The sequence below is a fragment of the Pholis gunnellus genome (assembly GCF_910591455.1).
Source record: "Pholis gunnellus genome assembly, chromosome: 5".
In the NCBI taxonomy this organism is placed as follows: Eukaryota; Metazoa; Chordata; class Actinopteri; order Perciformes; family Pholidae; genus Pholis; species Pholis gunnellus.
In genome coordinates, this window is record NC_136531.1 from 2,404,393 (window position 1) to 2,419,000 (window position 14,608).

Sequence of the window (14,608 nt, forward strand, 5' to 3'; positions counted from 1 at the left end):
ATTGTTAATTTTGTAAAAGGAGATAACGTTCCAATATTTCTTGACAAATAAAAACTAAATAAACTAAAATCTTCCTCCTTCAGAAGAACGGATACAAGAAGACTATTTGTTCCTCACTTCTTTCTTTAAATATTAAGTTACTATTCCGAATATTTGTCCTTTTTATTATCCGCATGAATCACTCTTCACATCAGTATAAATCAGACACACTTATTTGTCACTTATTTGTCACTTTTAAAGCCGGTCCGCGTGTTGTTTCCTTCTCCCAAAACAGCGGTGAAGGACAGCGGGAACAAACGGCAGGAGTTGAGTTCTCATTAAAGCAACATGCACGCCAAATACTTCAGAGCGCACAAAGCTAAACTACCTCCTAAGTTATATGATTGGTCACCGACAAACAACATAAAAGCACTTAAAAGTGTCTGGTGCAGCGCTCACTCCACAGAAAAAGGCTTCTTTACGTCACTTCCAGAGAACTTTGTAACCGCTGCAGACAACTTCATGTTCACTTTACCTTCAACTGACTTTCAGCATTTAGATTACACACACTCGTTCACGGACACACACTCGTTCACGGACACACACTCGTTCTCGGACACACGCTCGTTCACGGACACACACTCGTTCTCAGACACACACTCGTTGACGGACACACTCGTTCACGGACACACACTCGTTCTCGGACACACACTCGTTCACGGACACACACTCGTTCACGGACACACACTCGTTCTCGGACACACACTCGTTCACGGACACACGCTCGTTCTCAGACACACACTCGTTGACGGACACACACTCGTTCACGGACACACACTCGTTCTCGGACACACACTCGTTCACGGACACACACTCGTTCACGGACACACACTCGTTCTCGGACACACACTCGTTCACGGACACACGCTCGTTCTCAGACACACACTCGTTGACGGACACACACTCGTTCTCGGACACACACTCGTTCACGGACACACACTCGTTCTCGGACACACACTCGTTCACGGACACACACTCGTTCACGGACACACACTCGTTCTCGGACACACGCTCGTTCACGGACACACACTCGTTCTCAGACACACACTCGTTGACGGACACACTCGTTCACGGACACACACTCGTTCTCGGACACACACTCGTTCACGGACACACACTCGTTCACGGACACACACTCGTTCTCAGACACACACTCGTTGACGGACACACTCGTTCACGGACACACACTCGTTCACGGACACACACTCGTTCAGGGACACACACTCGTTCTCGGACACACGCTCGTTCACGGACAAAAACTCGTTCTCGGACACACACTCGTTCTTGGACACACACTCGTTCTCGGACACACGCTCGTTCTCGGACACACACTCGTTCAGGGACACACACTCGTTCAGGGACACACACTCGTTCTCGGACACACGCTCGTTCACGGACAAAAACTCGTTCTCGGACACACACTCGTTCTTGGACACACACTCGTTCTCGGACACACGCTCGTTCTCGGACACACACTCGTTCAGGGACACACACTCGTTCTTGGACACACACTCGTTCTCGGACACACGCTCGTTCTCGGACACACACTCGTTCAGGGACACACACTCGTTCTCCACACACTCGTTCTCGGACACACACTCGTTCACGGACGGACACACACTCGTTCACGGACACACACTCGTTCAGGGACACACACTCGTTCACGGACACACACTCGTTCAGGGACACACACTCGTTCTCCACACACTCGTTCTCGGACACACACTCGTTCACGGACGGACACACACTCGTTCTCGGACACACACTCGTTCTCGGACACACACTCGTTCTCGGACACACTCGTTCAGGGACACACACTCGTTCTCAGACACACACTCGTTCAGGGACACACACTCGTTCTCGGACACTCGTTCTCGGACACACACTCGTTGACGGACACACGGCGGTGCTCCGCTGCAGAGTGGATGTGAGATGAAGACTGGCGCGTCCTCCGTTACAGAGGACACACTGTTTAACAAAAGCTTGGAGGTTGTGTCTCGCTGCGCTCCGAAATGATTCAGTCTGGAGTCTGAGAGGAAATAAAAAAGAAAGATGGCCCCGACTAACCCCGCTAGAGTGGAACAGGTAGCCATGGCAACACATCCTGCACATTTCAGTACCCAGAGCGGGACACACACACACACACACACACACACATCAGTAGAAACATAGAAATAAAAATAAGATCTCAAAACTCATGGAAATGACAACGACAAAACGGAAAGAATTGTAATTCCCACGGGACAAAAACATGAAGATATAAAGACAATAACTACGAGAAGTAACGTTGAAACACAAGTGAAATGAAGACGTAGACGTCACCGAGGAGCGATGACGTAGACATTAGTGAGGAGCGATGACGTAGACATTAGTGAGGAGCGATGACGTAGACGTTAGTGAGGAGCGATGACGTAGACATTAGTGAGGAGCGATGACGTAGACGTTACCGAGGAGCGATGACGTAGACGTTAGTGAGGAGCGATGACGTAGACGTCACCGAGGAGCGATGACGTAGACGTTTAATGAGGAGCGATGACGTAGACGTTACAGAGGAGCGATGACGTAGACGTCACCGAGGAGCGATGACGTAGACGTTACCGAGGAGCGATGACGTAGACGTTTAATGAGGACTCACCCGGTGAGCACGACCACGAAGTCCATGACGTTCCAGCCGTTCCTCAGGTAGGAGCCCTTGTGTAACGCGAAACCCAGAGCCAGGATCTTTATCCCCGACTCAAAGCAGAAGATGGCTATGAAGTAGGGCTCCGTCTCCTCCTGCAGGGGAGCACGGGAGGGGGAGGAAATAGGGAGAGGGGGGGAGGGGGGGGGGGGGGGGGGGGTAAAAGGAGTAAAAGGCAGAGCAGAAAGAGATGAGGAATGTCAAGAGTTTGTTTATTGGGGAAGTTGAACGTAAAGGAATACTGAAGAATGTTTTTATAGGATATCATGCAAAATTGTAATTTATGTCATTGTGTACGAGTACAGTTGACCGAGGCAGCCAATCAAATCAAGCGGGAGGCGGGCTTTGCTACTTCACCGCTGACTTCCTGTTGTGTGATGCCGGTAGATGTGGTAGGAACGGACATTCTACTTCTCCTCATATAGCAGCGAGAGCTCGACGTCTGCATTAAATACATGTTTTCCTCTTGAGGAGGGGAAGATGACATCACTAACAGTCCGTTCGTACCACATCTAAAAGGCATCAAAACAGGAAGTCAGTGGTAAAAGTAACAAAGCCCGCCTTGCTTGACTCGATAGGCTGCTTTGGTCAAATGAGACATTGGCGAGCGGTGCGACTCCGCGCTGAACATTTCAGAACATTTGAACTTGAACTTACTGATCTATGTGTGTGTGTGTGTGTGTGTGTGTGTTACCAGTCGTTCAGAGAGAGGCGTCTTGTCTCCATCAGGAAGATGCTGCTCCAGAGCCAGGACGATACAGTTTGCAATGATGGTGGTGAGGATCATCCACTCAAATGGAGTGCAGCTGGAGTTAAGGCCAACATCGTCAACAGAAAAACAGCACACACACGCACGCACACACGCACACACACACACACACACACACACACACACACTGCATGTACGTTGTAATCAATCACCCTGGAGAGATCGAGCAACTTCTGTGTAACATGTGTCTCCTCATACATTTCTTATACTCTCTGATGCCAAACTGTTTAAAAGGTAAGAAGCCTCGTGTTATAGTTAAGTTAAAATTAATGACGAATTCCTTTTAACAGACACATAAAAGACTATTTCTTGGTGTTATTCTTATTAATTTATGTTTTTCCTGCAAAGAGCATTGTGACTCATCCCTTTTTGTTTTGAACGTCTCTGTAAATACATTTAACTCCGCTTGAACTTTACAGTCGCTGACTCAGATTGTTACACTGTATTTAAACCCTTTTATATGCACGTCACTGCTTTTCACACTCACACACACACACACACACACACACACACAGTTTCCTAAAACACACACGACCAAAAAAAGACTTGTGAGCGCACCACATGTACAAATGTTTGCTTCTGCACTCCTGCAGCCACGAGGGCAGCGATGACTGAAGATATTATTCAATTTAAAATGAAAACGGTCAGCTTATGAAAGCAGGCAAGAATAACATTCCTACACACACACACACACACACACACACACACACACACACACACACACACACACACACACACACACACACACACACACACACACACACACACACACACACACACACACACACACTCACACACACACACAGGGGCTGACTCACAGAGGTCGCCTGGTGGAGCAGCCAGCTTTTCACAGCGCTGCATCCAGTCAAGTGTGTTTGCATGTGTTAGGGTGTGTGTGTGTTAGTGTGTTAGTGTGTGTGTGTGTGTGTGTGTGTGTGTGTGTGTGTCCATGCCTGAGTAATGGCCGCTGGAGGGGCTAAGATGACTGGATACATCCAGACAGATCAAGCCTGCGCCTAATTGGCCAGTCATTATCCTGTTAGCCTGTATGTGTGTGTCTGTCTGTCCGTGTGTGTGTGTGTGTGTGTGTGTGTGTGTGTGTGCGGTGGGAGTACATGTCTATTGTCGTGTTTACCAGATGCAACGTTGACATTGACACTATGGCCGGAGGACGGCCTCTGTCTGTCTGTGTGTGTGTCTGTGTGTGTGTGTGTGTGTGTCTGTGTGTGTGTCTGTGTGTGTCTGTGTGTGTGTCTGTGTGTGTGTCTGTGTGTGTGTGTGTGTGTGTGAGAGGGAGAAGAGGCTGCTGGTTGATGCGAGAGGATGAGACAGGTCGGTCTGACGAGTCCACACTAACAAGAGGACGCTGAACTACAACGCACACTGCTGACTGGCAGACACGACGCACACACACCAACTTGTGGAAGCTGCAGCGCTGTGAACAGTTTTGGAACGCACCCCGAATGTCATTCGGACCTGATAAAGCTTTAAACGCATTAGTCTCCTGGATCATACCTCATGTAGATTAAAAACAACATCCACACCGACACGGCACCCTGATCAGTTTTAACACACGGGCGGCTTTTCAGTCTGGAACTCAACTTTGAACTTTGACCCAAAACAGCTGTGACTCCAGCAAGTTTAGTGAATTAGAATTAGTGTATCAATCAACACAAAGTTCAGCGGCTGATCTACATAGCCTTATATATCCAGTATGCAGTCAACTGTAAAGAAGAAAAGTCACTCTGTCTTTTCTTTGAACATGTAAATGTAAAATGTTTAAGATCTGTTGTAGTTAAAAACATTTTAAAACATGAACTATTATCCCCAGAATGTGAAGAGGTTGCAGTGTTGACGTTATGTTGACGACGTCTATGTTCTCCGACAAAAATACAAGTGTTTTCTTACATTTCAACCTCCGGTTCTGAAGAGTGAAGCCAAAGCTCAATGTGTTAAAGCTGCATTCTCTCTAGTGTCCACCAGGGGGCGACTCCTCTGGTTGTATAGAAGTCTATGAGAAAATGACTCTACTTCTCTCTTGATTTATTACCTCAGTAAACATTGTAATTTGACAGTGATTGACAGGTCTCTACCAGAGACGTATCAGCGTCTCTACGTCACTCCTCATTTTAAATATGGTCACTTCTGCTTATCTGTTACAGGTTGACGCCACACGAGAAGATTGCGTGTTATTGTGACCGTCTCTCAGAGTTCCGGCGGTTAGTTCGTAGTTCTTTTTTTTAACCGATGGCTAAATGTAAAATGAATGACTATTACAGGTTAAGAGCTTCACCCTATTTCTTAGGAGCATGTGTCCACATCTGACATATTGCACCTCTCAGAAATATTCTCCGCCAGTCTTCTGCTTCTTTGTAATTGTGATATCTGGCATACAATGCTAAGCTAGCACATTGCTAACATGCTGCCATCCAGTGAGCAGTTTGTGTTTCTTACTGCAGGATATACGTCACTGAGTGATGTCACTGATGCAAGAGTGAAAATATGTTATTATAAATGTTTATTTAAGTTAATATCTCATTGCACTATCTATGTTTTTTTCATATCACAATAAGTAACCGCGGTATGAACAACTTGCTGGATTTTATTGCAAATCAATTCACAGTAACCTTATGCAGCCCACAGATGTGTGTGTGTGTGTGTGTGTGTGTGTGTGTGTGTGTGTGTGTGTGTGTGTGTGCGTCTTCAGACTACATGCTACCCTGCTACTCCATCTATTATTCAGCAGACACACACTCTGCTGGCCTAACAACCTGCTGAAAGCAGGAGGTAACACTCCCTCTCTGTGTGTGTGTGTGTGTGTCCCTCTCTCTCATTTCCTCCCGTTTCTTCACCTCCCTTCTCTCTCTCTCTCTCTCTCTCTATATATATATATATATATATGTATGTTTTGTTACTCTCTTTGTTTTGCTTTCTTCCTCTCACCCTTTTTCCTCAGGATCACATTTTTCTTGCTCCTCACCCTTTTCTCCCTCCAGCTGACTGCAAACATGTAACTCACCCCTTCCTTCTCCCTGCACTTCTTTTCCCTCCTTCCATCTCTCACCGGCCTCCTGTTATCCAACGGTTTTATCTTCATACCCCCCCCCCCACCCACTCTCTCTCTTCACCCTGTTCCTTCTTTTTGAGAGGGAAAGAAATCGGAAGCAATTAGAGAGCAGACATTTTTGGCAACGGAGTTATTGGTGAGCGCTGCAAAAAATGTGTGTGTGTGTGTGTGTGTGTGTGTTCCTCTCTCGTTAATTAAAATGACTTTCTGATGGCCACAAACAAGCCCCGCCCTGCCAAATACACACACACACACACACACACACACACAGACTCTCCTCCTTTCACACTTTATCTCTTCTTTCCACTGCAGGCAGCTGCACAAAGCAAACAATCACACACACACACACACACACACACACACAAACCAAAGCATGGATGCAAACAGAATGAACACATGCATTACACACACACACACACACATATGCAAGCAGCCATGATTACACTAACTAATGCGTTGAGGCAATGCTCAGGTAATGCTTTGGTGTACACACACACACACACACACACACACACACACACACACACACACACACACACACACACACAGGGAGAAAGGGGAATACCCACATCAGCAATATTTTGTTGCTCCATTGCCCGTTATTGTGTACACACACACTCGCTCGCACAAACACTATGATTCTGCCAGCGAGTGTATTAAGTTATTACAGAGAGAGAGAGAGAGAGAGAGAGAGAGAGAGAGAGAGAGAGAGAGAGAGAGAGAGAGAGAGAGAGAGAGAGAGAGGTGTTTTTTGCACATGCTCCATTTTTCAGGCAAGATTGCAAAATGGCTGCACAGCACGAGGAGAAAGTGAGCGAATACATACGATGATTTTTGTGATTAAGGTGAACTAGCCCTTCAAGCATTATGGCTCCGTCCGTGTAAAACTGAAATCCTCTGCTGCACAGAACAATCTGTGTTCACGGGGGGATTTGGGATTAGCGTGGTCCGAGCTGAAGCGTCTTTGCCCTCCGTTTCACCCCGGGGGACGGACGGACGGGCCCTTCGGACATCGGTCCCGATTGAGTCACAGGATTGTTTCTGCGTGCTTTGGGAGTTTCCTTCAGTGTCCTTGGTACTTTCAAACCAGTACATTTCTGTAATATGGCTCCTTTAATTCAGAACGGATCTATGTTTGAGGGATTTGCCTCCACGTGACTCTCAACACGGCGACGGCTGAGCAGCTAACAGTGCTAACAGCGCAAACAACAACAACAACAACCGTGCTTACAGAGCTAACAGTGTTAACCTGAGGGGGGGGGGGGGGGGGGGGGGGGGGGTATATGCTCTATATGCTACGGAACGACGCTGTTGTTCGGGACGGCAGTAACAGATGTAACCTCCATATAAGATCAATGCAGAGCGGCGACAGGGGGGGGGCACGCTCACTGGGACTCAGTGATTTCGTTGTCACCATGTTGTTGTTTTTCACAACCGATGAACAGAAGTGACCATATTTGGAATGCGGAGGAGCGGCGTATACGTCTCTGTCAATCACAGTAAGCCCCGCCCTAAAGCATAGCCTGCTTAAATGAACATCACGCTGTATTGAAGAAGACTTGAAACTCGAGTTATATTTCCTTTTCAAGAACTGTACTCCACTTATAACCCCGCAGGCATTGAAGGTTTGTTTGGCCACTCAGAGAAGGTGACACACACACACACACACACACACACACCTCCACACCGATACAAATGTGGTCCTATACACCCTTACAGCGGTGAAGAATATCCTCCATGACGACAATAAACTATCTACCTGTTAAAAGTTCCTCCTCTCACTACATCCCACAACCTCCACAAAAATACCCACACCTATTTAAATACGCCTCAGTCCAAGTCATCCTGTGAAAAATGTCCTCGCTTTTCTTGTCTGTGTGTGTGTGTGTGTGTGTGTTTTCAGCTGATGAGGCATTTTGGCGTGGCGCTGAGGCTGTGCTTTAGGGGAGCCGAGCCTGATGAGGGGGAGATTTTAAATCACACCAAATGAAGCTTTATCAAATAAATGAAACTGTGTAGCACTCGACTCAGCAAGAGTCAGTTCCTTTATGGGAGTGACGCAAGCACTCGCTCTCTCTCTCTCTCTCTCTCTCTCTCTCCATCCTCCATCACCAACATGCAGAGCTCAGAAAAACCAGGAAACAGGTACATACGCGGTCAAATATCCTCCAAATTTAGGGTTTAAAAGAGTCTTCAGGCCTTTCCGTAGATCCACTAAGTCGCATTTTCTTCACTCACGTTTTTTTAAAGAGACTGAATGCAAAGTGAAAACTAGAGTTTGAGAACGCACATCAGGTGAACAGATATATAATCAAATTGCAGATTCAGTGCGAGATGAGGTGAGGACGCAGCGTGATCGTGAGTTCACACAAGTACCTAGATCCAGTCTTAATTATTCTGCTCGGGCATCCGTCGAGCAGATGCCACATTCTCTGCAACACCACGTGTACGATACAGCGCTTCACGTGCAGCGTTGCTACACACCCCCGCTGGGTGTGGTAGGAAGCACACCAGAGCCGTGGAGGTCACTGCAGAAATACAGGTGAGTTATGTAAAAATTCACCCCGTGAGCAGAGATGTTAGCTATGGACCAGATCCGTTCTTTGTAGCCTTGAGTTTTGGCCGTCGCCATCTTGGCTTTTTTTGCAACCAGTGAACGAAAGTTACTATATCTGGACTGAGGAGGAGCGACGTGGAGACGGCGTATACGTCTCTGGTAAAGACCTGTCAATCACTGTGTAGCCCCGCCCCTAAAGCATCCCCTGCTTTATGGTCTGTGTGACTCTAAATGGACCATCATTTACTAAATGAACATCATGCTGTATTGAAGAAGACTTGAAACTAGAGATTGAGACCATAAACTCATGTTTACAATGTTTACTGAGGTAATAAATCAAGAGAGAAGTAGAGTCATTTTCTCATAGACTTCTATACAACCAGAGGAGTCGCCCCCTGCTGGTCATTAGAGAGAATGCAGGTCTTGTGTTGAGTTTATTATTACTGTAAAACTAAAACATTGAAAAGGTTCACTCAGTTCCCTGAAACCCAAACCTTGAACCAGAGTCAGACCGGGTCCAAATGATAATCCGTCTAATTATTTCCTGATCGGATGTCATTGAGGTCTGTTCTGGATCAGGTGTCTTTTATTGAACTATTACTATTTACACAATTTGTTCAAAGTCAATGGGAAAATATCCAACATCTTTCTCTGTTAACACCCATTTGTTTTGCACCATGTAAGGATCTCTTTATGAAACGAGGTTTTCAATCCTTTTGTTTTCTCATTAATCCTAATTAATTAAAACAAAAATCAAAAAAATGGTCGGAGACGGTTAAGGAATCATCCGTTAGATCTGCTGTTTGAGAGAGATGCGAAAGAATCAGAGGATTCTGCTGAGAGGGCTAACCCCCCCCCCACACTAAATAAACACCCATGAATATAGATCTTAGTTAAATCAACAGATTATTTGCCACGCAGCTGTGAAAGAGCCAATGATCGTGATCAGCCAATCAGCCGTTACGAGCACGCCTCCCTGAACCAACGCTGCGCTTCATTTATTTCATTTCAGTTTGATATTTTCATGCTGCAGCTGTGGCACAAACAACGTAGTTTTACCCTTCGAACACTCAAAGTTTCATCTTCCCTCATTGTCCTTCTTCCTTCCTCGACTGTTTATCCCTTCATCTGCCTCCTCTTCCTCTTCCTCAGACCCTAAAATCACTGAGAGTCGCTTTTCACCTTTCCTCCTCCTCCGTTCTCATTCAGCCATCTTGCCTTCGCTCCATCCTCCTCCTCTACCTCCACTTCCCCCCCCTCCTCCTCCCGCCTCCCTCCCATCATGCTCCACTCTTCTCCTCCATGAACCGCTATATATAGACATGTGGAAGATAAAAGGGTGCGTCTCTTCCTCCCTCCCTCGCTCTCTTTCCCCCTGACCCCAGCTCTTTTTGATTTGTGGAAGAAGCTTTTTTTTAATTTTATTTTTATTTTATTTTGCCGAATATCTGCTGTGCCACTTTTACAGGCTGGTAATGAGAACTGCATAGATTCTCTCTCCACACACACACACACACACACACACACACACACACACACACACACACACACACACAGCCGTCCATCACTCTCCAGTCAGTTGACTGTATCGATAAAATAGGGATGTTCCTGTATTACATTACATGTTCATATATTGTAAGAGTCATTTAATAAAGTTCTTAATCTCGTATTTTAAATGCAGCTGAAATCAACATTTCTTCAGTGTGAGCTGCGGTCGACTGGTTAGTAATGCGCCAAACAAACCCGACGTGTGGTGAAATATTTGCCGAATCGCCCGCGGGGCCCTGGAGCGTCCCGCTGCAGAGCTGCACGCTCAGGCTCCTCCGCGTTGGGACCCATCTCCATCATTCAGCGTCACGGTTTCGCCTTTGTTTATACCGTTAGTATCTCAGCGCGCAAGTTTGACTGGACGAGCTAGGAATATCACGAGTGATGCAAAAAAAAAAAAACAGGTGGAAGTTGTTCCATTCAAACATTTCCACTGAACTCATGACGCAGCTTTATAAAAAAATCCAACAAAGTGCGATGAAATAGCGACAGAACGACAGAAAACTCGCTGGTTGCCATCGGTTGAAGAGATGGAACGCTGAGGAACAGACAAAATGAGCTGCAGGAGAGTTTGAACAAAAATCACACCAAATCTCTGTATTTTTAAAACACTCTCAAATCCATCTTTCATCTTAATCTTGCATTTAAAAAAAATAAATCTCCAGCAGCTGCCACTTAAAGGCTTCACACCTCTCCTCCATCTTCCCTCCCTCTCCTTCTCATGCCATCACGAGTGAAGGCCTCTCTCTCTTTCCTCTTATTAACCACTGGACCACTTGTGCCGGAAGATTCTCTGCGACCGCTCTTTTTCCACCCCTACTTTTCTTTCTTTCATTCCCTTGTTCCCTTTCCTTCTCTCTCGCTCCCTCCATCATACACTCTTAACTTCACTTAACTACAGCATCAGCATCTCCTCACTTGGACGGGGAGAAGTGAGGGTGAAAAGAATATTAAAAAAGAGAGTGAGTGAAAGGCAAATAAAAAAAAGGAGAAAAAAGAGGGAGGAACCGGAATAAAAGAAAGAAAGGGAGAGGTGAAGCATTGAGTATAGAATAGAGGAGGGATGGAGGGAGGGTAACGAGGTAAGGAAGGGAAAATAGGAGGGAGGGAAGAATAGGAGGAAGAGTGGGAGGTAAAGGGGTGAAAGCATGAAGTGAATATGAAAACAAAGAAGAGAAAGCAAATAAGGAACGATGGAGGACAAGATGGAAGGAAACAGGGTATCCAATGGTGAGGAAGAAGAGGAGAAAAGAGGAACTGAGGACAATGGAGGTGCAGATTAGAATGAGGAAAAGATGGAGAGATACAGGAGGAGACTGAGACAAAATAAGAGGGAGAAGAAATGGTAAGAGGAGAAGAGAGGAGCAGACGGGCAGAGGAGGCGATGGAGGTGAAGACAGACAGAGAGAAGGAGGAAGAGGAGGGAGAATTGCAGTATTTTTATCATTCCGAGTGAGTGGGCTCCATAAAGTAGGTTACTGTCAGCAGACAAGGAGAGGCTCACACACACACACACACACACACACACACGGCTATGTACCATCTCCATTTTAGTTCTGCTGAAGCAGCTGCAGTGTGTGTGTCTGCATATATATATATATATATGTGTGTGTGTGTGTGTGTGTGTGTGAGAGAGAGAGCCTGGAGCATGCTCAGTGAGCCACCAGCTGAAACATGAAAATACCAAGTGGATTGTTTAAATGGCAGCGGTGGATGTTTCAGCAGGGAAGAACAAAGACGTCGTCCCCTCGAAGGGTTCTGGCGATGCTTCGATCGCACACAGCGGATCAGAGTCCGAAAAGACACGACGGTTCCCTCGTCCACAAGTCGATGGATTTTTGGTTAAAAACTATAAAATTTGTGGTTGACACACGCGTGAGAGAAGTGTTGCTGCTGCAGAGTCTCAGAAGGAACTACAATTTTATTAAAAAAAAGCAGAATGAGACACGATGCTGTAGTACAACGGTTCGTATATCTTACGAAAGTTACTCCTATTTCTTTGTGCGTTTTCCTACAAAAGCCTGCAACACGAGTCAATATCCCGCTCGTTACATGCATACGGTCTTTTCAAAATAAACTTTCGTCTTCACATGAAACAAATCAGTTAAGTTTAAGCAACAAAACCACTTGGTTAAGTTGAGGAAAATGTTGTTGTTTGGGTTAAAATAACTACGGAAGAGCAGGTACTGAAGTACGTAAGTTACGTAACAAATAAACCAACGCTGACTTCTCGTTTCAGACGGAGAACGAACAGCGTTCTCTGGCTGAACGATCGCTGTTCTTTGCTCGTTTAGGATGACGTGGATAACGTACGGAATTATTTCATGGGATGTCTACGAATTATGGCTTATTATTTTTCGGAGGTCCTGTATAGCTACGAATGCTGGAGAACAGCCTCTTTCTATCTAAGAGACTGACACCAAGAAAAACACCCCTCAATAATTAGATAAAATAAGATTAGAGGTAAAATGCAATTCCACGTGACAACATCGGAGACACTGTACTGATGCACACACACACACAAACATCACATGGGAACATGGCGGAGTCAATGTGATCTGATGGAGTGTCGATGGGGCTGCAGTCCCAGGAATCAGCATCACACACACACACACACACAGGTCTGATGTGTGACGAGGTGGGCTAACTAACATCCCACAGCGTCCTGCTAGCTCAGCAGCCGTAAAACTGTCAAGAGAACTGATGACCGACTATTCTGTCTTCTCACACTCACCCACACACACACACACACACACACACACACACACACACACATGCATTCACCTTAGCCATAAATCTCTACACATCCCCTTGTCACTTGCTGAACACACGTACACCCTCCTGTACACACACAAACATGCACATACACTCGCACATTTGACGTAAACTCTGCAGACGATGTTGCACAATCTGAGGGACAATTGTTCCACTGGACGAAGAAATACACACACAATCTTTAACAGAGGTTTCCAGTTAAGAGGTATTAAAATATTGCATCTACAGTTGGGTCGATTTCTGGTTTTGTCAGTGTGTTAAACCGGTTGGATGTTATGCAAACCGGCTGATTCAGCATTTGTCATTTTGGCACGATCTGGCAAATGAAAAAGAAGCAACCTTTGCCGACGACGCCAGGGAGCTAAATACAACGTGCAGCCTATATTGCATTAATAGGCAATCGTTTTTTGGCTAGCAGCTCCCGTTGCTAACTAGGAATATCATTAGAACAGATACTTCCGTACCAAGTCGCCTTGTTGTCAGCTGCTATATTAACTAGTTGTTAGCTGCTTTATTAACACATTGTTCACTGTTATATAATCTAGTTTTTAGCTGCAATGCTAACTAGTTGTTAGCTGCTTTATTAACATGTTTTACGCTGTTATATAATCTAGTTGTTAGCTGCTATGCTAACTAGTTGTTAGCTGCAATGCTAACTAGTTGTTAGCTGCTTTATTAACATGTTGTTCGCTGTTATATAATCTAGTTGTTAGCTGCTATGCTAACAAGTTGTTAGCTGCAATGCTAACTAGTTGTTAGCTGCTTTATTAACATGTTGTACGCTGTTATATAATCTAGTTGTTAGCTGCAATGCTAACTAGTTGTTAGCTGCTTTATTAACACGTTGTTCGCTGTTATATAATCTAGTTGTTAGCTGCTATGCTAACTAGTTGTTAGCTGCATTCCTAAATAGTTGTTAGCTGCTTTATTAACATGTTGTACGCTATTATATAATCCAGTTGTTAGCTGCAATGCTAACTAGTTGTTAGCTGCTTTATTAACATGTTGTTCGCTGTTATATAATCTAGTTGTTAGCTGCTATATTAATGCTCTGAATGTCGTATCGTGAATCAATTACAGCAGGTTATCCTTTTCTTAGAATCAATAACGGAATTTTAGGAGTAACGTAAACACAGTCAGCAGTGATGATGCTGTGCGCTCCTCCGGAACAAT

At 45.4% G+C, this 14,608-nt stretch overlaps 1 protein-coding gene across 1 annotated transcript in view; it reads right to left on the minus strand.

Moving 5' to 3' along the window:
• Window positions 1-14,608, minus strand: part of cacna1ab (calcium channel, voltage-dependent, P/Q type, alpha 1A subunit, b) — a gene marked incomplete at both ends in the record, with an annotated part of 141,531 nt that overhangs the window by 91,799 nt on the left and 35,124 nt on the right. The window contains 2 exon segments of the mRNA XM_079159692.1: window positions 2,675-2,814; window positions 3,414-3,525. Of these exon segments, the coding sequence (XP_079015818.1) occupies window positions 2,675-2,814; window positions 3,414-3,525 (252 nt within the window).